Source organism: Paramacrobiotus metropolitanus, unplaced genomic scaffold, assembly GCF_019649055.1.
Source record: "Paramacrobiotus metropolitanus isolate TYO unplaced genomic scaffold, Prichtersi_v1.0 Parri_scaffold0000003, whole genome shotgun sequence".
In the NCBI taxonomy this organism is placed as follows: domain Eukaryota; kingdom Metazoa; phylum Tardigrada; class Eutardigrada; order Parachela; family Macrobiotidae; genus Paramacrobiotus; species Paramacrobiotus metropolitanus.
In genome coordinates this window covers 3,310,623-3,337,365 of record NW_026570223.1, presented here as the reverse complement: position 1 = coordinate 3,337,365, position 26,743 = coordinate 3,310,623, and the positions used below count along the sequence as shown (strand labels likewise).

Below are 26,743 nucleotides of genomic sequence, written 5' to 3'. Positions count from 1 at the left end.
ATAATCATGTTTACAGCGTTTTTTCGCGTACGTCATCATAATAAATGCCTGGGAATGAATGCGTCTAAATCGTAAATATCTTGACAAAACGGTAAAACGTTTCGAACTAACTGAATGCATAATGGTCCCAAGTGGATGGTGGGAAGCACGCAAACGGGACGTCGAGCGACACAACGCGATGTCTTCGTCGACGCGAAATATTTACTGGAAGTATTAAAAAGTTGTGTAATTCAGATAACAGAAATCTTATGCTTAGGGCATGCAAGTAGAAAGGTTACCTAAGGAAGATCACTTAAGATTATTAAAGTCTTTGCTTCACACCAGTGGTGCTCGAATCGTGCAGTCTCATCGACCGTAAGCGGGACGCAGACCGAGAATGACGGTGACGTTATAAATCAACGGTGTGTACGATGGGCTTTTCTGACGGTCAGAGCATTTTTGTGACGAAGATGTGGGATTTTTCTTTTATAACAGTTTTATATATAACCGCTAACACGCATTTACACGAAAAATCTGCGTTAAGGATCAACTGCATTCAAAAACGGCGCGATACTTATAGAACACAATTGACCTTTCTCAGAGAACTGGCCGCGCGTATACGTTGTTTGCAAGTAGCACTTCGTGCTTCTAGTCATTTGCGCGTGTACTGAAATGCGTCTGTAGCCTCTTACCTCGCTACACCATTTGCACGTTTCCGATTATCCCAAATTCGAACGGAGGTTTCCCCGTTAACGGCATTTATTACAGTACATATTTGTTAGCCCAAACTGAACAGATCGTCTGCCCACACCCCCGCTCCTTGTCATGTAATCTCTGCTTTACAAACCGCAGCATCATCAATGGCGGTTTCCGTTTTAAATGGAATTTTCAGTTGCTAATTGTTAGGTCCACATCCATTAAAACGATATTAATTATTATATGAAATAGGTATAACATTCCGAGTATACGTGCCAATGCTTAACATAGCTTTAGAGGTACTTCTGGTACGGTTTCTTGCTAGTATAACATCCAAGAAGCATCAAAACACCCCAAGGTCAAACAAAATTTCCATGTTCTCCGCAAATGACGTCGTTTGTGGTAGTATTACATTACCATTGATGATAATTACGCGAACAACACTGCAGAGATCTTTTAAATTAAATGCGAAATAGTCTTATGCTGGTATCAGTTTTTGTTTTTAATGGCAATAATTCTCTTAATAAACCGGTCTCAGGTTCGCGGCCGATCCAGTCTTCCCTAGAAACTATCATTTGTTCTAACAACAACGTTTACTCGTACCTTATGTATATGTAACATAAAAATCTATACATAGCAGAATTACATAACAGATATCCGAAAAACGCCCGAAGAATGTCAAGTACACTAATTCTATAAAAAATAACTATTGTTGAGGTAAAACCAAACCTATCTGTACTCGTTGGATAATCACAATCACTGGATGCTTTAATTTCGCTTCCCAAGTGTCACACATTCAAAAGCGAATGGCTCAGCATAAGCAACTTCCACAGCACGTTACTCAAGTCCAACTGCATCAACCATAACATAACATGGCAAAAGCCGAGGCGAATTACAAAAAAAACCTTCCGCCAAAATTAACCATTTACAAACCATGAAATCGATCGAAATAAAACAATATAAAACGCGTCAAATAGCTCCCTATCTCAAGCGGGCACCACGGCAGTCCGTGGGGCATTCAACGGGCGATTCAGCGTCAGCTTCCGTCCGTCATTGTTCGTACAGATCGGATGTCTCTCATAATGCCTAATCATCTCTTCCAGACTATTGAATCTGCGTTGGCCAATCGTCAGGTGGCACTCTACAGCGTTCACGTATACCCGAAAGTGTTTGTTCCGAGGCGACGCTTTAAGGGATACCGAAAAATCAGCTTTGTTGCCGGTTTCACTATCGCGAATCAGGTAGTCTCCGTCGTCGCCATACGCATTCAACAAGCTATCACAGTCCTGTCGGGAAATCCGCCCAAAGTACCACAGCTTACTGTGTAAAGTACCACGGTCCACGAAATCATCGTACACTACCGTCGGATCACTGCTGCGTCCGTTGGTGGTTCCGTTTAAATGCATGGCACTCATTTCATCCATCAATTCTTCTGGTACATTCTCTTCACCATTCTGACCACCCGAATGACGCAGGACCGGCACCGTGTCCAAGTAGATATCTTCAACGTAATTCCGCGGGACCAGGCCAATTTCTCCCCGCTCATTCCTCGCACGAAACCAGTTGGTCTCACTGGTCGGTGCGTCAAACACGAGCAAGCGCTCGTTCTTCTCGAAGGTCAATTCATCGGCACTCTGTGCTGTGTAGGAGTACAACGCCTGCACAAAGTGCTCATTAGGGTTTGGGGAGTCGGACGGAGCGTATGATGTAACGGGTTCCGCCCTGTTGTCAGGTTCGACAGCCGCCAGCGCATCATTGACGTGTGGCATTTCCTTGACATAATTGGATGGGAACCAGCCCCTGGCGCTGTTGGCTTTATTCTGGCCTTTCCACCAGCCATCGTGCGATTTTTCAATTACCTGCAAACAGATCACAATTTTATCGATGACCAAATAATTCGCATTGCGCAGCAGCATAGCAAGTTCGATATGAATATTTATGTGCGGTGTGATAGAGCATTCGGGGTACAAAAATAATTCAATTATCACACGCATCGGTTGAATACTACAGGTAAAGCCGTAAAGGATTTTCGTGCTTCAAATAATGGTTAACAATTTTGGTTCATTATAAGACAAACACAAACAGGACGGTGTGGAGTTGTAGCTCATAGCTATCACGAAGCTTCAATAGAACTAAAAATAAAAATTGCTAGTTTTTTGTTAGATTTAGCATGATCACTCTATCACGTTAGCAAAAAAAAAATCAATTTTCAAAACAAAAGTTCATAAATACAAATGTCGTGACTACTCCATTACTTTTTCCCGTGGTTCATATCTGTAGTTCATATAGCACAGCATTACCACCTGTCCTTATGTCCGCTGGTTAGTTTCAGTGACATTTTAAAAACTGATTTTTTTGTATACGTTCAGGTATTTGTTAAATTCGTCATCGCTAACCGAAACAAACTTTTTAACAGAAAAGAAAACCGATACCACCCATCGGAAGTCATTTTCCGTAAGTAGTAATACAATAACAATAAAGTGTCACTTTTCTAACATCATAATAAATATCACGGTGCGCGTGCGAAATCAGTAGAAACAGGTAATTTACAGCTGTATAATTCGGTCAAGCCGAACATCAATACCGCTTGAAGGAAAAAACGCGCAAAACGATTTACGACATAAGTTGGTCAAGCAAGAAACAACCATTTAATGTAGCAATATTAAGCATGATAAGCAGGCCCCGTGCGGCGAACAGACCGAGACCTTGAATCGTAACGCAACCTAAATAAATGCCATAACGGCATAACCTAAACCTATTTATTTTAGCAATTTCGCCAACAAACTCAGCATACAGAATTTAAAGAGAATTTAGTAGTACACAAAATCGAACATAAATCCAATAACTTCTCAACATTCACCTTCGGCATTATTTGGAATTCCTTTAATCCTTCAGTTACCAGTAGACAACAATTTCCCATTACCAGAAGTAATTATAGGATATGCAATTTAGACTGCGGATAAAATTCCGAGCGAGCATTAATACATGAAGAAGAAACAACGCATCGAAAAAACCAATGCTTAAACTGAAAAATGCTTCATAAAGTAGGCAATCGAAATCAAAGGATTACGAAACTGAGGTGCTGCATGATTCCATAACGACAACAACTAACTGTCCCAAACGTACAGCAAAAATAATAGTATTCAATACTATTCATCTTAATCATATTCATTTACAACCACAAAAAAGGCCAAACATATTCCTACGCAAACCAAAACGCACCACAATCAATAGGTTTGTAAATATTGCCTCTCGTTGCGTATAATGAAGTCCAAACAATTTAATTCTGCTGGTCAATCAAACTCCCACGGACCGAACGATATTATCCTTTTTTACAACAATTTGCTTTTACCACTAAAATTACATTAGCGACCAGTTTCTCTTTATCCAACAGACAGAACAGACTTTCCCATAGACCCACAAATTTCTTTTATGAAAGAATGTAACAACCAAAAACAGTTCAGAAATGCTCCTAAGTAAACAACTATCAAAAAGGTCAAATCACCGCACTCTCCAAAGAATCAATGCAAACGATACTTAAACTACGGTGCCAAAATTAACAGACATACTGTCTAAACTTACCAGAATATATTCACCCTTTTTCAATTGCAGTTCATCAGCCTTTGAGGGATCGTAATTAAACTTGACAAGAGCGGCAAAGGGCCGGTTCGGTACGCCGTTGGGATGAGGTCCGAGTAGATAACTCTGTGCAGGCGGAATCGGTGCACTAATATGATTAATTTTCATATCCGCTGTTTTCTTTTTCACATGCCGCTTTAGACTGTTGAGCAAGCTAGGCTTCTCCTTTTTGACATAATTAGAGGGCACAAAGCCGCTCTGATATTTGGCATTTTCCACCTGCAAGTAGACATGCACTTGTTAAGGAACAAAATACGTAATCATGAGCATAGTTGTTTGAACTGATAACAAGCAGACAGGCAAAGCATGTGCCGCTGCATAACAAACACTTAGGAACTCGTAACGATTACAAAGCATTAGCCAGCTTCTTTTAAACAAACTATTTCTAATTCCATAAATCAACATGAAATCAAGCTAATGTTGATACTTCTGTTGCGTTGAGTAAACGATAACAATATTTTTATAATGTCCAAACTCCAAACTTAACATTTATTTCTGAACTACAGTCACAAAACCCATGCTTGAAATGCAAATTCAGATGTTAAACATTTCATGAAAAAAAATTGTTAGACAATTTTCACAGATGAGTCACTGCAGCACTTTGCAACAACACCGAAACCCGAATTACGCCCATTGCCCATTAAATAAATTAGCACCGTTTAAAGTTATTTAGAATTACTGTACGGTATTTAAAAAATCAGCCGAAGCGTCCCGCTTGTTAAATTGTGTGCGATCGACACGAAAGAATCTTCCTTATTGAGATTTCAGATTTCTTATCGCATTAATGCAAACGATGATAAGCAGTTCAAATAAGTTCGTGTAGCAGAATTAGCTCGTATTGAAGGAAACGTGCATACAGTTTTCCCCATGCGTTATCTCGCACGCCACGACACCTCGCAAATGCAGATCTTGACAGGTTCCATTTCAGCAGGCAGCTACATAATGACAAATGTACCTGCTGACAATAATTACAGCTCCACAAAAGAACGACCTGTCACAAACGCGGATATTGACCAATTTCCGGCGTTTAAATCGCACTGATTTGGACGTGTTCAAGCTGGTTAAATTGGCTATTAACCGAAAACTGAGAAGTTTGCGAGCACTCTGCATCATGTTACTATTAAACCATAAAGTCAATCCAGTGCAAGTGATCTAATCAAGATGCGTCACACTTCTCAAGAAACCGAAACTCCTATTCAGCTGCAGTGATGTAAATACTAACCGTAAATACTGAGCACGGGTCAAGACTTGCATAAAATTCAGTTAGTCTTAATCCAATCAACAAATCGATATTATGTACAATAAAATAACAACTCACTGTCAATCTAATGCAGATTAATGCTGAATGGAACTCCTATTAATTTTGATACCAAATTTCCCAAAAAGAGAAAACTCGCAATTTCTTAAAGATACATTTTTATAATTTGTAGAAAACCTCGTAATCTGATGCGAAAATAAAAACGTCTATCTGCAAACTTAAGAATTCAGCCCATATTACTGTAATTATTACACACAAAAAAGGTATCCTAAATGTCAAATTTAATTATTGAAATACAATTTACTGCTAGATTATCATCCTCGTGGCTCGTACCTTCCACCATTGTTTTGAATCGTCCACAAGACGCAACCTCTCGTTTTTCCTCAGCGACAATTCCTGGTCACTGGAGGCATTATAGTCGTACTTTGCAATAACATAAACAGGTTCCCGGGCGCGATCGGGATCTTTCGCCATTTTCGCTGGGAACACTTTTCCAGGCTGGGGATCAATTCCACCGCAATCGTTTTCGCTTTTGACTGACGACTGGCAACAACTGGCTACAGTATCCACTTAACAAGACAGACCATTCGGCGCAAGAGTGTGATTCATGTATTCCAGTCATGCGAAGAAGAGTTCAAATTATCGGAATTTGGATCGTATCCAGAACTCTACATGAATTTTAATGGGCATGTCAAGCCAGAACACAATCCCACAAACACTGGCAATGCCTTCAGTCTACAAAAACATGACTCATTAAAAACACTCATAAGCAAATGATGCAAACAGCAAATCACACAAAATTAAATTTAACAAGCGTGGAAATTTGTGAGAATATCTGCATACATCTGTCTCGGTGGGGACGACACAAGTATACGGCGCCGTACGACAGCATGCTGCACTTAACAGTGCTGACGGATCTATTTTTCCTCACAAACTCCTTTCCGCATTAATAAGCACCAAACCCTTAACCAAACAGAATCGCGACCAAACTAACAAACCAACAAGACCCCAGCAAGTTGTGAAATTATTAATGGAGCCACTTTGCAGCGCAGACTGCCCTTGAACCCGCATATTACTTACTGACATAGCCGATCGCTAGACTTGGTACCCCAGCCAGAATCACAGACATGCTTTGCCTTTGATATCGATGATTAATATACTAGTTAGTTATTATTAATAAAATTGATAAACCAGCTATAAAACTCAACATTAACGCCAGACAGGGGAAAAATTTTAATTAGCGCAACTTACCAATGATCAATGTCCAAAGATAATTGTTCGGTCCACATTCAACACTGTAAAAGTTAATAAAACACTGTAAACAGGAAACCATTACGAATGCCGTTAAACGGGAATTCTATTGTGTTAACTGACTGCGCAACAACGAAACTTGGCCGAAAAAATTCGAACTCAAGTTATAGTCTATACAAAATTCCGATTCTTCGATTTCCATAGAAGTATTCTTGTTACAAAACAATCAGCCCGGAAAACAAAAAAGTAACTTTCGAAAAGAATCAATCGACTGTCTGTAGGAGATACCTGGTTTATGGTAACCATTAAATGTTAAATCGAAATTTTATCGTGGACGACAGGACGTACAGTACACTAGTACAGTACAGTACTGTATGTGCAACTGTAGTATGTACAGAGCGTGTACATTGTGAATACTGTACTGTACAGAGTGCAACTGTACTGACGCATTGAACGACCCCAGCCATGCATCCAGACTTTCGTCGTACGGCTCGCTTCATAGTGGTTGGTCGTCAAGTCGTACGTATCGCTTGATGCAATTAATATTAATAGTTACAGTAACTAAAAAAGTAAGGCATACTTCATTAACATCGATGATTTTGAATGATTCATGCCAGAAAACTGGAGGTTTCTTGTCATTATTGTGGATTCTTTAAAACAAAAAATAAACCGTTTTATCGTGTCCCGAGTCCCGACCACAGAGTCATGAGTCTTCTTCATTCTAAAACTCTTCTTCACTCTTCACAGCTGCTTCTACCGTACGAGTCGGTGCCGTCGACGTACTAGTATCCAACAAAAATATTGACCACAGCTGCATAGGGCGGACGCTATAAAGCGAAGTCTGCGTTGTTTGCTTCCTGCTCCGGGATGCTCCGCTATTCACGTATACGATAAACTCATCTACTGATTCTACTCTACGTAGAAGCCTCGGTTTATTTGTGGATTTTCTGTGTACAAGTTACGAACAGAACAAATCTTCCGCTTGGAATTGATTTGCTGTTTATTTATGTTTTTTTAATGCTGTTGAGCTTTTCAAAGCCATTTTGTCCGTTTATTCGCACGCCTTTTTGAAGTTTTTCTTCTTAAATAGTGGCCTAACGAGACTTACTATGCATCGCTTGATATTCAGACTGATTTCGCATCAACCCAGTTTTCCACTCCCATTTTCATCCGCCCGTTGTCAGTGTGTGAATATTACGGTACGGCTGGACAGTTATGTTTGGACACATTTAAAAATCCGTGATCTAAATCTGTTTGATTGCAGACGAATGCATCTTTGTACGCGTCAGAATCGAAAAAGGACAGTTCAGGTACTGTATGTCGTGCCTTTCGACTTCCCAGCTAAAACTTTGCTGTTTTTTTCTTCCCGTAACGTTTGCGTTAACATTCCGGTCTGCTTCGCGCTTTGTTTAAGCAGCTATATGCAGTATTTTCTGATGGAAATATAGAGTACATTTATTGATTTACATGATAATTTGATATAAGTATTTAATCTTCGTAAAATTGTAATTTTATTATTTTAGATAAAAGGGAACCTTTAAAAACAAGTGGCCGGAACCCCAACGAGGATAGCAGTAAGTGCACTGTGCAGGCCCGCAGCCGCAGTTACTTCACGGATTTTAGAATTCTCCAAAATTGGCTGATCAGGAGCTAGATAATCATTTTATGTTCAACTTTTGTCTGAATTTGTAGTTTGATAATGTTAAACCTAATTTAGCAATGGTTTTCGTCACAGGAGTTGTTAGAATATACAGATCTTACGATTGGAATCATGGTCGGTGAAAAGCGTTGCAATGGCACCGCTGAAATCCGTTTGTAAGCGGGTATATAAGGCTTTGCGGTGCATAGTGTTTGAGGTGTTTCCACCTCATATACTAAATTGGAAACGATACAGAGAAGATTAGCATGGCCCCTGCGCAAGGATGACACGCAAAATCGTGAAGCGTTTCCAAATTTTTTTACCAACTCTTTCAGTTTTTTAACTTTTATCTTTGTACTTTAATTTGCTACGAGCGTCATTAACATATATATCCAAATTCAGATCTATATTGCCACGAATGGGATACACCAGAGCCGGCAAACCAGAAAAGACTGACCAAAACCATTATTATATTCTGAAAGCCAGTAGTCGAAAACCCGGCCAGACAGTATTCATTTCTTTCAAAACCTCAACCACTTCGAACGCCAAAGCGGAAGAGTTTGGAATACCTTCACCAAGTGCAACTTAATTACTGAAATAATATTTATCATCGTGGTATTTTTCACCAGGCAATGTTGCCACGTAAACCAACTAAAATAATATAGCTAACCCAATAAATGCGTAAACCAACTAAAACACAGTTATTTCTACTATTTAGATTAAATAGTAGAAATAACTTTCATTTTTAAATGAATTTAATTAGCAGACCGTTATTACGACAAGAACGACTACATATGTAACGTCGTCATTGAGTGCCCGCCGACCAAATGGCCGAGCAGCCGGTACTGTCAAGCGTAAAAAGCACGTTAAGCAAACGAGCTAGCGGGTGACCGAGCTAGCGGGTGAACAGCCCGTTAGGCGAGCGAGTGAGCAAGCTGCCGTAACTGTCCAGTACACGGGACCGTTTGATGAGCGGGTGACCAGGCTACTGGTACTGTCCAGTGTACGGGCCCCGTTAGGCGAGCGGGTGACCGAGCTACCGGCACTGTGCAGGGTACGGGGCCCGTTCGGTAAACGGGTGACCGAGCTACCGGTACTGTCCAGTGTACGGGACTGTTAGGTGAGCGGGTGACTGAGCTACCGGTACTGTGCAGTCACTGCAGTGTACGGGGCCCGTTCGGTAAACGGGTGACCGAGCTACCGGTACTGTGCAGTGTACGGGGACCGTTAGGCGAACGAGTGAGCAAGCTGCCGTTACTGCCCAGTGTACGGGACCGTTTGATGAACGGGTGACCAGGCTGCCGGTACTGTCTACTGTGCCGAGACGGTTAGGTGAACGGGGGACCAAACTGGCACTACTGTCCAGTGCACAGATCCCGCCAAATGAACGAGTGACCGAGCTCCCACTACCCAGATTCATCAGGTTGAGGTCCACAGAATCATGAACTGAGTTGTGAGAATTTATAGTGATTTGAGAGAATCATGAACTGATAAAAAAAATTATATAAAAAAATTTCGTGTTTTTATATAAAATCCGTTTTTTTGCGCTAATACGATGTACCGATTATGTTTCTACGAAATATGTTATTCTAATAAATATTCATTAAAACTAAATAAAGTAGCCGTTGACCGCAAGAAACGCGGAGGCGAAGCCGAGGCTGTTTCTTGTACTGTATATTGGAAATATCAACATTCAAAGACTGAATGGTTTTTGCAGAAGCATCGAAAAAGGAAAGTGCGACGCGGTCCAGCGAGACAGGTACAAGGAAAACATTTTTGTTTCACTCGTAAATAGTGAAATATTAAGCGAACTTCAGTATTGCGCTGTCAGGGAGCGTATAAATGGGATGATGGTGAATATTTAGAATTTCATCTTTAATAGCTTCTGTGGCCTTTTGTAGGTGCTACCAGCAAAGCGTCCCAGTCAATGGCTTCTAATGAAACTAAAGGTGAATCAAAGCCACCGGCTTCGAAAGGTAAAGAACGCAGTTGGGGTTTCTGTGATTATGAAGTGCGCGTCTATTGGCAGTGGTTATGGAAATAAAAAACTGACTTACCATTAGATTTATTTAACAAAAACGTATCGTTTGCTTTTTGAAAGCGGAGAAGGGTCGTGGAAATTTCTGCCTTTCAGTAAAAGTTAACGATAACTTGATTTTGCAGATTATACCGCATCATCATCCAGCAAGTCGTCTCCCACTTCCCAGTCTAAATCATCATCGGGAGCGGCGGCAACGGCAGCTGGGAAGAGTTCCGCGCCATCCGGTAGCGCAGGTCGGCCGAAAGATGGCAAAATTCGAATGGATGATTACAAAGTGCAGGAGTATTTCCAGCATAATTTGTACACATTTTACGACGTAGAAAAATCCATGGTGTCCAGCAGACTACCGCAACCTTCTTCTAATCAGCAGGAACAAGCCAAATAATGCGTAAAAAGTTCGACATCCAATGTTGCTTGCCGTTGATACTGGCAGTGTTCACTTTTTCAACAAAACGGAGATGAGACGGGACTTCATACCGTAGTTTAAGTGTGATATGTTCGTTGCAAATCAACGCTTTGTTACTCCTCCGTGTTGTCATCAACGCCAAAAAAAGAGCTGATTGTATAAAACAACCAAGAAAACAAGTGCTCATTGCGAGTAGGCTTTGACTGCTGTACAAATTAACTCGGAAGCACATGCACGGTTTATGTTAAAATGTTCGCAAAGTGCGTTTTTGTATGTTCTATTTGGTTCGACCCACTCATATAAATGTTATTTTGATTTCGAACTGCCTGCATGCATTTTAAAAATTATTCGATCGAGGCGTTTTAGGTATCCGACGTGACTGAGAGTGGGAGTATCCGGAATTTAAACGTTCATTACTTACAAAATTATCAATCCATTTTCTACACAGCGAAGCATAATGCAATCCAAAAAAATAAGCCATCCATTATTATCCATTTGCTACACGTACAGCAAAAAAATCCAATTAAAAAAATAAGACTCAATATATCACTGGTCGGTTTAAAAAAATAACAAAAGTTTACAAAATCAGTAAAAACTTCGAAGAGGGTCCGAACTGTCTTTTGCACCATCCCGTTTGCCTGCATGCAAGTAGCGGACATTGTCTTTACAGCGCAGTACGACTGTCATCTTCATCGTCCTCCGGTTGACCATATGTTTCCGCAGTACTATCGGCTCCGAAAATTTGCGCGAGAGGCGATGGCAGTGGAGGGGGCTCCGTTATCATATCGCGTGAAATCTGCCGGTGGGAAACAATTTCATCCTGGCTGGTGACACTTCCTTGCCGATGCAACCGCTTATCTGCGGAAGACACGTACATCGGCACTGGTGGGCTGGTCACAACCGGTTGCGGTTCCTTTTGCGATGCTAATATCAACGGTGAAACGTACGCCGGACTGGGTGGCGACGGCATTATCAGTGTCGTGTTTTTGGCCAGATTGTGGCTCAACATCGGGGAATAGGTTGGAACAGGGGGACTGATAACATCATTTTTCAAGGAGTTTTCAATAAGTGTTGGTGTCCCAGGCGGGGAGGTGATAACTTCCACAGCCGGTCCGAATCGGACTTTCCGATCGGCATCCGGTTCGTTTACCGCATTCTCATTGACCAACGGCTTCAGCACTTTATACGGATCGGCTACCGCAGTCTTTAATTCATTTAAGAATTTCTCTCCCTCAGATTGGTCGGATTGCTCGAGAAGTTTATCTTGGGATGGCGTACGTGGTACAGCAGTAGGAATACCGATTGTAACGGGTGGGGGCGGTGGTGGTGGTGGCGGGATAACCGTGACCTCGTAATCCGGTTCCGGTTCGGGCTCGATTTCTGTAATCACCGTGCTATCCGCTTCCGTGTCGTTAGCTACCGTTAAGGGTACTTCCGTGATGGGTTCGTATTCGAATGGTGGATTATGGATAACTTCGCCAGAAAGGATGCTGTCCGTACTCTCATGCTCCAGATTTTCGTTCTCCACGAGACGCATCTGATCGGGCTCGAATTCCATCGATCCCGATCCCGCACGGTTACGAGCGCTTGCGGTTTCACTTTCCCCCCGCAGTGATTCGACAAAATTAGGTATACTGTTCATTGTGCCACCGTGACGTGAACTGTTCACTGTGCCACCGTAACGCGATGACGCCGCCGTGACGATGATGGGTCGGTCCAGTTCGGTGGTTCTGTGTGCCAGTTCAATATTACTCTTTGTGATTGCGGCTGGTGCGTTGTCTTCCACAGCCACATTGGGTTTTCTCTGCCGATAGAATTTTACAAACCCGACAAGAATGACAATCAGCGCGATTAAAAGAAGCGATCCAACTACCACAAGAACAATTTCCGTAGTCCCAAAAACCGGTGCTTCCGGTATTTTGGTAGCACCGGATAGCATTCGCACAGAAAGTACATAATTTTCTGCTCGGGGAATTTGATCAGTTCTGGTCGATCGCGACGTATCGGGAGCGAAGTCTAAGTGAAATAATGACTCGGTATCAGGAAGGTCTTTGATGTGAAGCTCTTTCGAAGATGGATTGAAATCGAAAAATTTTCCAACACTGTCGTTGAACTGGCTAGTGTATGCCGACAGAAGATTGAGCGATCCAACTGGAGTCGCTGTAGGTCGCGTTGGTGGTGGTGTGGTGGAGTCCGTAGTATCACCTATTAATGCAAATACGCAAACACTTAGTGAAATCATTGGATAAATGGTTTTGCTCAAGTTTACAAATTTACCAGAAAAACTAGCGATGCAGTCATTAGTTAGCATAGCAATACTAGTACTGTTTACAGAAAGTGACCGTTCACCTGTCGGCGGTCCTGCAGTTGTCGCAGTGGTCGATATCGTGCTGTTTTGGTCCACTATTCCGGTCGCAGTTGTTGTGGCTGTTGTTGAGATGGTAGTATCAGTAGATGTAGGAGAAGTATCGTTGGGTAAACCTTACGATTAATTAAACCAAAACTTATTTTGTGTTTTATGTCAGCCAAGTTGCTTCTTCGCGTTCTTACTATTGGTCAGAGAAGCCCCGATAGCTGCCGCATAATCTGTGCTGCTATCGGATATACAGTAGATGAAAATGTTGTTGCAGTAGTACTCTTATTAAGATCTGTTTCGCCCGTCGGCTCTACTCATAGGTACGCAGAAAAACATGGCTAGATTGGCGCGGATAATCTCGCTCGAGCTGTTTTGTTCTTATGATTACGATTGTCTCACCTATTGTTGTAGAGACTGTGGAATTGGTTAAAATGGGTTCACCCGGGTTTGATGTGGTTGAATGTGTACTTGAAGCTTTATGCACCGTGGATGTACTTCCAGCTGCACGAACACAATTATCGTGATTAGTAGTGTAAAAATGGGTGATAAAAACTGCATGTGTGTTGGTACGTATTTATCTTTGAATAAAAGTCCTAAAGGCATTCAGCTTATTTACATAATACAAAGTATATATTTCAGTATTATGTGTGACGTGGACATTTTCAGGGAACTAACCTTGGCATCCAACAAACGTAACCACAGACGTATCCACTTCTTCACCGGTAATTTTGTTCGACATTTTGATAACGACGGAAAACTGAGGACCACAAGTCGATTCCGGATTAGATAGTGCATTGATCACGATCGTGGACTCGTCCCGCTTTTCAGTCAAAGCAGCACAATGCCGGTCATCCAGGAACTTTTCAAACTGAAGCTCGTCCCATTTCTGGTCATTTAACTGTACATCGACAACAGCAGGATCTTCGCACTGCACTGCCGGTACAAGTGATTGCACAAATGTCGCTGGTCGGAAAGATGGCGCTGAACGGGTAACATTAACGTTCACCAAAATGCTGATAAAATGTCCAGGTTCGCCGGCAAGGATGTCAACGCTATATTCGGATTCGTCCAAATAATACGACTCACGTTTCATTACAAGAGCGCCATCAGAGATCTTGAATGGATAACTTGCCGAAGAATTTTGGATCTGATAAGCCAATTGATAAGGGAAGTAGCTCACCGGAGCAAGTGATGCAACCATAACGTCAACAGGACCATGGGCATAAATCGCGACAGGTTTGTCGAAAACCTGGAATTTAGGCTGTGGATGCCAGTATATCTGAACCACCATCGTGGCTTCCTTGTCACCCGCCGAACAAGTTACCATTAATGTGGTGACAAAAACGGTTATGCTGGGCGGAAGTTGGGTGATATTGATGCTGCCTGTTTCTGAATTGAAATCAAGAAGTGACGGAATCGGATCAGTTGCATTCAATGGAGACAGGGCACACATGCAGGCTGGACAGTTGCTAACGGATGGGGTGGTACGGAAAAATTCCGAATCGAAATACCAGTGAAGATAATAAAATGCCTGTGGAAATGATGGGCCCGGTGGTTCCGGAACAACTACAAGTAATTTAATTCATCAAGCCTATAAGAGCGCATACCTATAGCTATGCATTTCCCGTAGCGATTGTTAAGGAGTGACCTTCTAGAACTTTTAATATTTAACTGTAGAACCCGACAGGTTACTTATCATAATCCTTTACCAGGATAAAGTAATCTGTTACTAGAACCACGGCCCACCAAAGATTTTGAATATAATGATATCAAAACTGTGTCTCACCTGCTTCAGAACTCGATGAGGGCGGGCTTGGATCCGTAGTTGTGCCGGATCCGCTTTCCGCTCCGGTGGTGGAAACTGTTGTTGTGGATTGAGACGTGGAGGTAGTACTGCTATATGTAGAGCTTGTTGTGTCTGAAGCGCCTGATTGAGACACAATGACTGTTACTGAAATACTGGTCAAGTGCCCAGGCTCCCCTGCATCGATGGTAAGCGAGTGCTCAAGGGATTCAGTGATGCCTGGAGGAAGAAGTTCACGTTGGAGAATAAGCACCCCATATTCAATATTAAAGGGGCTATCTGTCGGAAAACGTATAGTGTACGTAAGTGGGTACGGGAAGTAGTCCCGCGGACCCAAGGAAGTAACAATGTTTTCAGCTAATCCGTTATCAAACACTTCGACGGGAGCGGTGAAGGCTGGAAACTCCGGTTGTGGATGCCAGAAAATCTGAATAATCATGGCGGCCTGTTTGCTGCTAGATAAGCTGGTGCATCTCATTTCTACCGTTGTCAGGTACTGTAGCGGATCTTGGGGTAGTTGGGTGATATTGATGCTTCCGGTACTCGCATCATAGGCAAGATTGGAGAGAGATTCGCTCATGTTTTTAGACGACAAGCGGCAGGTGCAATCGGAGCAGTTGGTTACGGCGGGAGTACTAAGAAATGATGGAGAATCGAAATACCAGTGAACGTCGTAGAAGGTGTCGGGAAATATCGGAACGGATTCTATCGTTGAGGGAACTGCAACAGAAACAACCGAATGCAACACTCTGAAAAACTGCAATCTCGAGCACTCTTTGTGCACCAACAATTTCACAGAGAATACGAATTACTGAATGTCTGCCGTTACTGAGACAGCACGAAACGAAACCTATATTTTATAACTGCGCAAAAATGTAACAAGTTGTGTTACTGAGAGATCGGTTAACGTACTTTGACAACCGGTGAATTCCACCACGATGATGTCCTTTGAGCTAGCATCTCGCCCCTGTAGCTCAATTGCAACAGCAAATTGTGATCCACAAACCCCGTTTGTGTTTGGTGTGACTGTCAGAATTCCTGCTACACTGAAGTCTAACTTCACGCATTCCTGGCGAATCGTGACAACGTCAAAACGAATGTCATTCCACACTTCGAATCCAATATCCACACTTATGCTTCGTTCTGTGCCATCACACGGGAAGTCTAAAACGGACTCCGTAAACTTTGCTGGTTGAAAGGGAAAGTTCACGCGGACGTTGACGAGAATGCTGGCCGGCAGATGACCGGGTTCTCCGGCGTCAATAATAAGCGCATAAGACTGTTCCAAAGGTGAATTATCAGATGTCATATAGACAAGATTGCCGTTCTCGATGACAAATGGAACTCCTGAATTCTGTATGCTGTACTGCAACAGATACGGGAAATGCTGACGAGGTCGAAGCGATTCGGCAATCGTTCCGTTGAGCGTATCATCCGCAATCGTGACTTCAAGTGGGCTAATGGGGAATGCCGGTACGGGATGCCACTTAATTCGGATATTGGTACTAGCGCTTTTGGAGCTGGAAGAGCTTGTGCACTCAACAACAAATGCTGAATCGTAATCTAAATCGGCAGAAACGGACGACGGAATTCTGCTGACTGAGACAACACCGGTACGAAGATCTAACTGCACTTCGCTGGGAACATTCGGGCTAACAAATCGACACGTGCAATCGGTACAATTTTCCACACCGGTAAACTGAACAGGACTTAACGAATCGAAATAAAAATCAGTTTCTTGGAAAGTTTCGGCAAACATGGGTTCTGAAAAAAAACTCGTAAGTAAAAATTTGCGTATTAGGTTACGCTGCAACAAAACAGATGTCTACATTATACGAGTATTGCCGATTTAGTTTACGAAATCAATACGAACGGAAAGCTTGTGCTATGTATACTACGTTCATTCTCTTTTCAACGGTTACCTACAACTGCGGGACATCCTACGACATCGACAACAACCGTTTCCTCGTAGTCCTTTCCTTTAACTGTCAGAAGCAAAACTAATGAAAAATTTACGCCGCATTCTGGAGTGAATTCGACGAATAGATTAAAATGACCATTCAAATCCGATATGGTCGCGCACTCGGAATTCGCTCCGATTACTCTTATTTCCAAATCTGTATGATTTTCTTCTCCGATATCAACCGGAAGTGCTACACTTGCGCCACAGCTGACTGTTGGTACAAAATGCATCCATGTTGCAGGCGTAAGTACATGCGGAAGAACTTGAATAAAAACCGGAATCACTTTGGAGATACCGCCATCTTGCGCGACAATTTCGAAATTGTAACTTGATTGGCCTGTAAAGTTAAGCGGTTGGACTAACGAAAGTCTTCCGTTCTCATCGATAATGAATTCAGGAACAGTGTCTCGGATCTGAAAGGTCAGCGGGTATGGAAAGTTATGTAACGGGGAAAGAACCGAAATAACGGAAGGATAAGTGCTGTTCTCCTTGATGGTCAGTGACGAGTACGCTTGCAAATCAAATTCTGGTTGAGGATGCCAATTAACTGCAAGTTTCGCTGTGGTCATTAAGGGTGTGTCGGTAACACGGCAGACTGCAGTATAAACCGACCGGTAGCGTTTTGTCCTAGTCACCCAATCCAACCATTCCGCACTGGTTATAACACTCATTGCATCGGGAACCGGTCCATCGTCTGCGGAAATGGTCATCTCGCAGCCTTCTGGCTTTTCTGTGAACATGTCATTCAGGGCAAGCTCATCACCATCGTAAATATCCGTTTCATACAGAGTTTGACTGAACTGCGGTGTCGGCGGATGATCAACGGTTACCACGACATTAATGTTTCCCAGATTGCGATTTTCTTCATCGGTTACGATGACTACAACGCCAGATGTGTTCACCAAGCGTACGCCTTCCTTTTTATACAATGTCCCGTTAAATTGGTCCACGAGAAAATCATCGCCACTGCTCATGGCAAATCTGACATTTTCTACCGGTTGTCCATTTCGTCGCACGATGATTTGTCCAAGACTTTCTTGAGAGGCGACAAATTTCTTAGCGGTAATGATGTCTGGTTCTGTAGAAATTTCTGCCGGAACACTGCGTGGACTTGTAAGTTTCACAACAACTGTGGCAGTTGCTACCATCTTGCTGCTGCATTTTGGCCCACTGCTTTCGTCTTCTGTTGCGGTTATTATGACGGTGAAGATGTTGGTTCCGCTTGGTGACCACTCTGGAAGAGCGCTGTTGAGACTCAGTTGACCGTTTGCGTCTACTGCAAAGTAAGGCGCACTGGCACTAACGGAATACACGAGAGGACAACTAATTCCGGTGTCCTGATCGTAAGCTCGCATATTAACTGGGAAAATCGGTTCCAATTCGTTATCTTCGTCGATGACAAATTCCTGATACGGTTGCTCAAACAACGGCGGTAAATCATTTTCGTCGACAACGGAAAGTCTCAACCTGATCGCAGAAGTCAAACCGTTTCCGTCGGTAGCCACCAGCTGGGCAGTGAAAACACAAGGGGGATTCACTGAAGAACATTCGGTATACGCAATTCTTCGGCTAATTCGAATGGCCGGTATCGTTCGGTCTGGAAGTGGATTCGCTGGATTCGGATTCGGGTATATCGTGCGAGCATAATCAATTTCCATTGGAAAGGGCACATTGTCATAAACCAAACTGAGGGAAATATTCCAGTTCGCAGATCCCCAAATATCGTTCGGTTCTATTACGTAAAGATTGGGATTTTCTACCGGATTGATCAGTAACGTGCTTAACGAATGGTGCTCTGAAACATCCAGGTTTACCTCGGAAGTTGCACTCCATTGTGGTTTAGTATTTTGATCTATGATCTTCACTTCTGGTGAAGTGGCAAGGGTACCACCCCGCAGCCCGTTAGAGCAGGATAGCAGCGGCACCGGACTGTAGGTACATTCTCTCCTGCGATCCAAATACCGTGACAAGTTCCCGCGCAAATAAATTTCACAGACAATATAATCGGGAACACCATCACGGTTGCAGGCTTCCGCTGTTTTACGGATTTCTAGTTCAACATTGCCGGGTGCGTTGAGGTTATTACAGGATGTGGGTGACCAACCAATATTAGAATTTAAATCCGCAGTGAACGTTTCCGCTGCATTATTGCAGCAAAAAACACCCCATTTCTGAAAATCTGACAGGTACTGCTCATCAGTAAAAGTAAACGAATCCTCCACTTTCTGGATAAGATTTGCTCTAGGGACTGACCCGCCGTCGAAAGTGCACGAATTATCCTGACTGTGCACGATGCGAATATGTACTAATGCAAAGAAACAGGCAATAAGACTAAAAGAACAAAAACATCGCGACATTTTACAAAACCGAGAAACAGGCAAATATGCAAAAGTGCATTATTTAAACGCATAAAATTTGCCACTTCCGCTACTGGTTTTCTCTATTACTGCCAAAGCGTGAATTATGTCACTGTTCTTGCTTCTTTATCGTAATCTGCTACAATGACTTTGTAATTTACTATTGAATGCTATCATCGACTGATAATTATCCGATTGTTTGCTCGATCATAAAAGTACAAGTTTAGTGGTATCTTCAGAACATTTATCTTTACAGCGTCATGCACGTATTATAACAAAGGGCAGAAAACAAATGTCCCTATTCTCAGTTAGTTCCGGTAATGAATAATGCTGATTTCGTGTGTTATGATCCATCCGGCGCGCAGTTAATAAGCGTAAATAGCAGCTGTCCACGGCATGTATATTCACCATACTACTGGAGACATTGACCTTTTATTACTTCACTCGTCAGATTCATCCACTAGTTATTACAGCTCTGCCAACTACTGGAGCAAGCTGATTACAGTAAAGCAGAAAATATATCTATACGCTGTTTTCCTTTTCTTCCAAAGCCTTTCTGGCGTAACTTTTTGTTACGGATTCAGTAACATCAAAATTTAGATTTTTTTGATACGTCAGTAAGGGGCCAGAGGGTGATTAAAAGATGTCAAATCTTATAAACTCAAAACTGCAGAAAGTTTCACCTCACGTTGCGAGTAATTAGCAATAAGACTCGTTATATGTCATTGACCATTAAGCAATTATTTGCACGGCTAGGGTACAAATTAAAAACGATGCGCTGACTTCACTTGACTTTGAAATCTACGAGTACGTCTTTGATGTCCACGGTTTCAACGCCTTCCACCCCCTCCGTGAAACGAAAAGTTTGGCTTTCTTGAAGATGCCTTTTCAGAACTTCGACAACGTCCTGCGTAATACCGTAAAAATATATACTGGAATGTTATTGCAACGTTTTCTAATTTTTGTAGATATTTACACATAAGCTGTGATACAATGCCTGCGCACGTCATGCTCATATCGTCATACATATCTGCAGACCGCAATATAAGCCAACACATAGCCAAAATAATAAACAACCAAATATTAAAACAAAGGCAAACTACCTTGTACGTTCCAATTGGTGAAACAAACTCTGCCTTTTCGTTTTGGGTTCGTCAAGTGACCTTACCGTTAAGACGTAATTTTCTTCCAATACTGTATAGTCTACAAGGTCAAAGTGGTCGCGATCTTTCACTTCTACCGGGGGTTTAATCCTTATATGCACGTAATCAGGTTGTGTCTGGACGTAATTGTTCACTTCCTATGAAATACTTATTCAACTTGACAAAGGGTACGAGAAGGTTTCAAACTTTCGCCAAACCTCAAAAAAATTTTGGGACTGTTTATGGAACGCGGGAGGATCGAATTCGCCGTACATAATTTTGACGGAACAAGATGTGGTTGCTCCAAGGTTGTGCACGATGTCCGCTACTCGATTGTGTGGACTACAATCTTGAATTTCTTCCCTGCAAATCACTTACAGAGTATTGTATATAGGCACATTACAGCTGCAAAGCTGACCACTCGTAGAAATACATTATAAATCCAGTAAAAGTGATTTCTAGAAAGGATATATAAATGCGCGATTCACTGTAACTTGTAAATAATGTTTTAAGTTAGTTGCATTGTTTGGCTGAATAATTCTTATATATTTTTTATAAACTCCAGATTAATATCTCACATCTTACGAAAGTTGCAATCTTCGCAGCTTACTTCGACAGCTGGAGGGGATCGTTGACGGAAGTTTTGCTGATGGGGACCAAGTCATAAACTCCACTGAGCAACCATAAACCTAACAAAAAGTATGGGAAAATCATCTTTTCTAACGGAAAGCGCCATAAACAAATATACCGCTAAAAAAATCAAGGCACAACTAATTTTCCACTGGAATAACCTTTAAGCTTTCGAAATAAACTTTTCCGTTGCGACGGTTCAAATGCGCCGCTAAGCATTGCTGTTACCAGATGGGCTCCTGCCGAATGTCCACAAAGGAAAATTCCACTAGAAAACAGAAAGCTAAGCCATATTCGGTAAAATGCAAAACAAATTCTATCAAAAATTCGTGATCAATGTACAGTGGAGTACCTACCTGCAGTCAAGCCGGTCAGCAACGTCCCTAAGCGCGGCATATGCTGGTGTCATTTGTTCCCAAATAGACTTCATCTTAGCTGCACAAAGTCGTGAAATTAGAATATCACAGCTGCTCAAGCACTACATATTTGAGCTCTTGTTTTCAAGATTTGGTACGATAATGATACATCTATGTACGAATACGAGCATGATAAGTCATATATAAATATTACAATATCCGCATTTCTCGCAATGTCAGTGGTGCGGTACCTTCTGATCCATATACTGTCTCGGTTGCAAGTACGTAATCCACTGCCACAAATACTGAATTTTCCACAGATTTACAGATAGTTCTGGCGAAATATGCAGAATCTTCCTTCCTAGACCAGACAGAGTTTGGGTACTTGAAGTACTGGTTATGTTCATGGGAACTGTCGGTGCGGTGTTTCACGTAAGTATAAAATAAATATGTCGTAAATACAGTCTGTACTTCTATAGAATTTTATGTGTCCTTACGTTAGCGCTTGCCAATAACCTCCATGAACGTAGGCAAACAATACGCCACCTAAAAAATCCATCGCTAAAAATCTCGCATGCTGAAGAATAAAATTAATGTAACACCGTTTTAACATGGTACTTCGAAGTTCTAATCTAAGAGTAGCCGCGAGCCTGTGGCCTGTCCCGTCCACCAATACCTGCTTTTACGGTTGGTCCACTGCAGTACAAATCCATGGAATTTTTCGGGGTTGTTCCATAGCGAATATCAGATATCACCGTTAATTCTTGTCGGGCCTTTTCGCTTTCTAAAAAATGCATGCTCTAAACAAAATCTAAATTACGAGTAATGAATTATTGTAGGAATGCGGAATGGCTCTAGTTGTACCTGCTGCTACAATGGCGAAATGTTTAGCCAATACTTCATCCGGACTCAGGTGTTGATGGTTCCATATACTGGGCATGTAAGCATGCTCGAGATCGGCATCGACCATGGTTTCTACTTTCTAGTACATACTAACTCCCTAGCTGCAATATTTGCAACTTAAATACAAAAATTAACAAAACCCAAAATTTTCTGGGAGGCAATGTGAAGAACTACAAGACTACAAGTTACGAATTTAACTTGTCTTCACGTTATCGTTTTCGCTACAAAGTGCTTCCATGCACGTTGAGCTTGGTGCTATTTTACGCCGGATAAACTTTATCTCAACTTCGGCGAGCGCTTATCGTAATTAGGTGAAAAACCAGAAAAACCTGTTCCTCTTTCGGAAGAATTTGAACGGCTGGTCAACCATGGCCAAAATCCGGATTTGCTATACGGTCTAGTTTTACGGCATAAAAAATACTTGCACTAGTGATTCAATTCTTTAACTTTTTCGTAAAGACATTCGATCGTTAAGTTTTTCTCTGACAGAGTTTTTTTATTTTTATTGACCTTGATATCCGACCGTTTTTCCATGCAGAAAACATATTTACAGGAACTGATGCACAAGGTCAATCCAGTGAACTAAAACAGGAGTACGGCAATCGTTAGCAATCCCAGTTACGGTACACGGCAGGTTACCGGACAAAAGAAAAACACGAAAAAAGTCGAATACACCCGTCATCAGCCATGGATCGGCCCGTATTACGCTATTATCTATCCTTGATCAGAGAGTTATCACAAAACACAGTTAGTAATCAAAGAGGGTTAAAAATCCAACAGATGAACAAAACACAGTGGATAAGTATAAGCCATAGAGGGCAAAAAACACGAGAGAAAGATCCAATAGTGATAGTCCCCGCACATAACGCATATCGATTCAATCGTATCTATCCCCTCGAGAAAAACCAAATCAATAAGGGTTATTTCGTTTTCCAGTGCTATTCACTTATCATCTCTATGGTCAATCCACTGGTGTCCAATCGCTGTTTCATATCCAAAATTTTTGTCGTTTATCACAATTTCAAACGGCGAATCTGCGCATACTCCGAAAAGGCGATCGTCAGCTTTTCACTACGATAGCGCACCAGTCGAATGGCTTTACGGATATCCAACGTAATTAATCCTTTGTGTCCAGCTTTACGCATCAAAGAATCAACCGTCTGAACGTGGTCCCAGCCTGCAGGAGATGAACCAATTTACGGAGACATCAGAAAATAATTTCCGAAAATCTACTTGCATTACTCATAAGTCACTATTATGAGGACAAATAAAAGGCATCGCCAATAACTTAAAAGTTCCGTTGCGAAACATATAACAGTAGTACGAATACGAAAAATGAATCAAGACGGTTTCGCAAGGTCATTCACTGATTCCAGAACAAAATGTGTCATTCCGCAAATGTCAACCGTTCCCTTTCTCGGCACAGTATTCGGTGCCAGGTCGCATGACCACGTCATGGAATATCTTGTGCACTTAGAAACGCATCCATGCCATGTCCCAGTTAAACTGGGTGATTAACCGATCACTGCCAATGTGTGGGAACACGGCATTCTGGTAGCATTCAAACGACTACTCTAGTACAGTGCAATGCCGTCCAATACTCATCCCATTGCTCCAGGCATATGCTGTGAGATGTTAATATCGAACCGCGCCAACACAATGTTGGTGAAATTGCTACAGTACAGTTACGTGGGTATACCTTGTTCTTGAGCAACTTCCGGCAGGTATGTTGCAGTTTTCTTGCCTCCCTTTTCGCCGTAAAATTCGATCCGGATTCCATGTACACCAACCTTTAAGATAAACACGCAATAACCGTCAACATTAGCATTATCAATTTCCACACCACAACATAATTAAATACGATATGTGGAAGGTCAAAATTTAATGAAATCTCATAACGCGGAAATGGATTTCATTTCCGTACCTCCCAATCCATGTAATCGTTGGCCGGCTCAAAGTGAGTCAAGATGGAAACGGAAACTGATAATTTGGGGAATTCCTCTTTAGTAATCGGGCTGAATCGTGAATCCTGGACGGCACTATTGGCAAGCCAAAGACAGGATCTGAGTGAAATGTCATAGCGCACGAGCTACTGCGATGCGTACCTGGTAATGGCATATTCGCGGAGACCGTGATGTAAATGTAGAGCGGTGAATGTGCCAATGCATCCTCGGAGACGCTGATCTCGTCCGGCTTTCCATGTCACGAACAATGGGCTGAAAAGGGATATTCAGCTAGAGATTACACGCAGCCCATGGATAAAACCCGCATCGACCATGTCGGACCATTTAAACGAAAATTTAAATTAAAAGTGATAACATACTACACCCGAATTTCATTTTTTTGTGCAGTTATATAGTGGGATAACATATACTGGGATAATCGCGAAAAATACAAAATCTATCCTTCGCCATACTTTCCAAGACTCGCAATTTTGGACTAAACTAATTCGAGATGCTGTAATTCTTTGCGACATCAGAATATACATAAGTCGGAGGTGGCAGAATCGGAAACCAGCCATCTACTAAACAAATAAATAATGATTTCACTCCGCAACATTACCTGCAAAATTTACTATTTTTTTTTAGTCCTCAACCGAAGTATTCGACAAATTTACAATGGCCCTGTTCCTGTCAAACTGCAGCTAACCAAATACATGATGGGTTTTTTCGACGCATTCGAATAAAAAGCTCATCTGCGCTCCCACAACTTCAGCCCGTCAAATTACGTAACGGCATGCTCTTTGTTTGCGTCAGCTGATCACTGCACTGCCAAATCAGAACAACGTTGTACCGTAGATACAACACAGTAACACCACGTGTGTCACAGAAAAGCAGTTTTTCCTATCTGATCATCACTACTCACAGCGGCTACAAAGCACAGGAAGTCTTTCTTCATTTCGCTGAACCAGAAAATAAAAAGTCGATGTCTCTATCTCGGGTGTTGTGCGTGCAGCATTTACGAAGAAGAATTCACAATCAAATAAACCCGTTTCGAAAATAAATATTCAGCTATTCTTGAGTCTCTGTATGGTGAAGTACCAACAACGAAATTTTAAAACAATTACGACGGAGATTTTCTAATTTCTTAGAAAAAACAATAAACATAAATATAACCAAAGGCAATACTTCACAGAATTTAAAATCCTACGGTGTGACTTACTAAGGATCATTGGTGAAGGTGTTGGGTGTCTCCGGTGAATCATGTCGATGGAGGTGTGCAAACAGCACATCGAAGCAGAAATAGCACATTTCCTCACAGACAATCGTCCGCTCACTCTTCGGCGGGATCATGGCCAGACTCATGGTGCTGTGATCGGGACACATGAATCCATCCTTCAGCGTCATGCTGATCTCACTGCGCTTGTTACTCTGGCAGTCCTGCAGTTCCTGCTCCATCTTACTCTTGACGCGCTTAAACGATCCACAGCACAGGCCAGTGCTGGCCATCGATTCCCCTGGTCGGACTGCCGCCACCACCAGGGTACCGATTCCCTCCACCTCGTGTGTGCCTCACAATGCAGCCAGGATGATGCCTTGACAACCACCCCGATGGCCACACGTCCACACCTTCAATTCAATTCTGCAATTAATCCCACCATTTAAAAGCCAATTTAAATCAGCTGTGATTAGGCGAATTTTCTGCACACAGAGACCACCTCTCAATTTTATCAACGAGTTTTTGGATAGACAAGCGAAAAGGGATTCAGCTTATTTAGCGTACTGAGTCGTCTTGGTGGAACTAACTCAGTTGCATAAATTAAAGTACAGTACAATGAATACACACTTTTTAAAAGGAGTTTAGTATGCAGAAAGCAAGGACGTAAATCGATAAATGGCCAAACTGTCAAAAATATTTTCTTAAGAGAAGAATTAGAATCTGCACTTTGCAGTAGGGTAACAAGTAAACCACATAAAATAAAATTCGAAAGTATTCATACGGCGATACGCATTCCTTTGTTCTTACAATCTGTGCATGCATGCACATAGAACAAAGAAATCTCATTACTAACCGATTAATCACTCATGTACAATTTCAATACCGTATATTGTATAAGCTAACTTTATTTTGTAATTGATAAGAAAAATTCACTTACCAAAAATACCATCCGCTGTGGAGATCCTACACAAAAACGAGCAAACCAAGACGGAAGTCTGCAAAATCGGTAAATACAAATATCGACCAAATGGTTCGCTCATGCAGCTGACATAAAATAAAATCGCAGTTGGCGAACTGGCCAAAAACGATGGTGAGTAAAGCTGCTACTAAAGCATGGCAGGCTGCTGCAGCGCTGGATCGGCTGTGCAACCTGTGACTCACCGT

General features: G+C 42.0%; 5 protein-coding genes and 1 non-coding gene across 11 annotated transcripts; 2 read left to right on the top strand and 4 right to left on the bottom strand.

The window, feature by feature from the left end:
* Window positions 1-1,425: 1,425 nt before the first annotated feature.
* Window positions 1,426-7,137, bottom strand: LOC129592365 (cytoplasmic protein NCK2-like). 2 transcript variants are annotated; one of them, XM_055488383.1, is made up of 4 exons: window positions 6,824-7,137; window positions 5,906-6,307; window positions 4,258-4,533; window positions 1,426-2,534 (listed from the first exon to the last, which is right to left on the bottom strand). In XM_055488383.1, exons 2-4 carry the CDS (start codon window positions 6,044-6,046, stop codon window positions 1,662-1,664), a joined length of 1,290 nt encoding a protein of 429 aa, XP_055344358.1. In that variant the 5' UTR covers window positions 6,047-6,307; window positions 6,824-7,137; the 3' UTR covers window positions 1,426-1,661. The 2 variants fall into 2 exon arrangements, with proteins under 2 accessions (XP_055344358.1, XP_055344366.1); XM_055488391.1 differs by lacking the exon at window positions 6,824-7,137 and adding an exon at window positions 6,416-6,654.
* Window positions 7,138-7,354: 217 nt separating this feature from the next.
* On the top strand, window positions 7,355-11,220 carry LOC129598422 (uncharacterized). Its single transcript, XM_055496318.1, has 6 exons — window positions 7,355-8,022; window positions 8,088-8,133; window positions 8,347-8,397; window positions 10,180-10,221; window positions 10,364-10,438; window positions 10,626-11,220. The coding sequence occupies exons 1-6, from the start codon at window positions 7,933-7,935 to the stop codon at window positions 10,886-10,888; spliced, it is 567 nt and encodes a 188-aa protein (XP_055352293.1). The 5' UTR covers window positions 7,355-7,932; the 3' UTR covers window positions 10,889-11,220.
* Window positions 8,677-8,780, top strand: LOC129598900 (U6 spliceosomal RNA). Its single transcript, XR_008691837.1, has one exon. It is a non-coding gene; the product is annotated as a U6 spliceosomal RNA (small nuclear RNA).
* Window positions 11,221-11,295: 75 nt separating the features above from the next.
* LOC129598398 (uncharacterized) lies at window positions 11,296-19,465 on the bottom strand. 3 transcript variants are annotated; one of them, XM_055496293.1, is made up of 7 exons: window positions 16,992-19,465; window positions 15,982-16,833; window positions 15,052-15,789; window positions 13,941-14,831; window positions 13,665-13,766; window positions 13,259-13,390; window positions 11,296-13,114 (listed from the first exon to the last, which is right to left on the bottom strand). In XM_055496293.1, the coding sequence occupies exons 1-7, from the start codon at window positions 19,387-19,389 to the stop codon at window positions 11,574-11,576; spliced, it is 6,654 nt and encodes a 2,217-aa protein (XP_055352268.1). In that variant the 5' UTR covers window positions 19,390-19,465; the 3' UTR covers window positions 11,296-11,573. The 3 variants fall into 3 exon arrangements, with proteins under 3 accessions (XP_055352268.1, XP_055352275.1, XP_055352281.1); XM_055496300.1 differs by having other exon boundaries at window positions 13,259-13,336; XM_055496306.1 differs by lacking the exon at window positions 13,259-13,390.
* Window positions 19,466-19,870: 405 nt separating this feature from the next.
* Window positions 19,871-22,635, bottom strand: LOC129596557 (kynurenine formamidase-like). Its single transcript, XM_055493884.1, has 10 exons — window positions 22,382-22,635; window positions 22,194-22,301; window positions 22,015-22,063; window positions 21,769-21,878; window positions 21,518-21,596; window positions 21,323-21,429; window positions 21,142-21,220; window positions 20,750-20,894; window positions 20,558-20,689; window positions 19,871-20,296 (listed from the first exon to the last, which is right to left on the bottom strand). The coding sequence occupies exons 1-10, from the start codon at window positions 22,485-22,487 to the stop codon at window positions 20,174-20,176; spliced, it is 1,038 nt and encodes a 345-aa protein (XP_055349859.1). The 5' UTR covers window positions 22,488-22,635; the 3' UTR covers window positions 19,871-20,173.
* Window positions 22,636-22,906: 271 nt separating this feature from the next.
* Window positions 22,907-26,674, bottom strand: LOC129592332 (nuclear protein AMMECR1-like). 3 transcript variants are annotated; one of them, XM_055488345.1, is made up of 6 exons: window positions 26,517-26,674; window positions 25,583-26,002; window positions 24,526-24,636; window positions 24,345-24,459; window positions 24,120-24,210; window positions 22,907-23,597 (listed from the first exon to the last, which is right to left on the bottom strand). In XM_055488345.1, exons 2-6 carry the CDS (start codon window positions 25,867-25,869, stop codon window positions 23,434-23,436), a joined length of 768 nt encoding a protein of 255 aa, XP_055344320.1. In that variant the 5' UTR covers window positions 25,870-26,002; window positions 26,517-26,674; the 3' UTR covers window positions 22,907-23,433. The 3 variants fall into 3 exon arrangements, with proteins under 3 accessions (XP_055344320.1, XP_055344327.1, XP_055344334.1); XM_055488352.1 differs by having other exon boundaries at window positions 25,583-25,989; XM_055488359.1 differs by lacking the exon at window positions 26,517-26,674 and adding an exon at window positions 26,207-26,339.
* Between the last annotated feature and the right edge of the window lie 69 nt (window positions 26,675-26,743).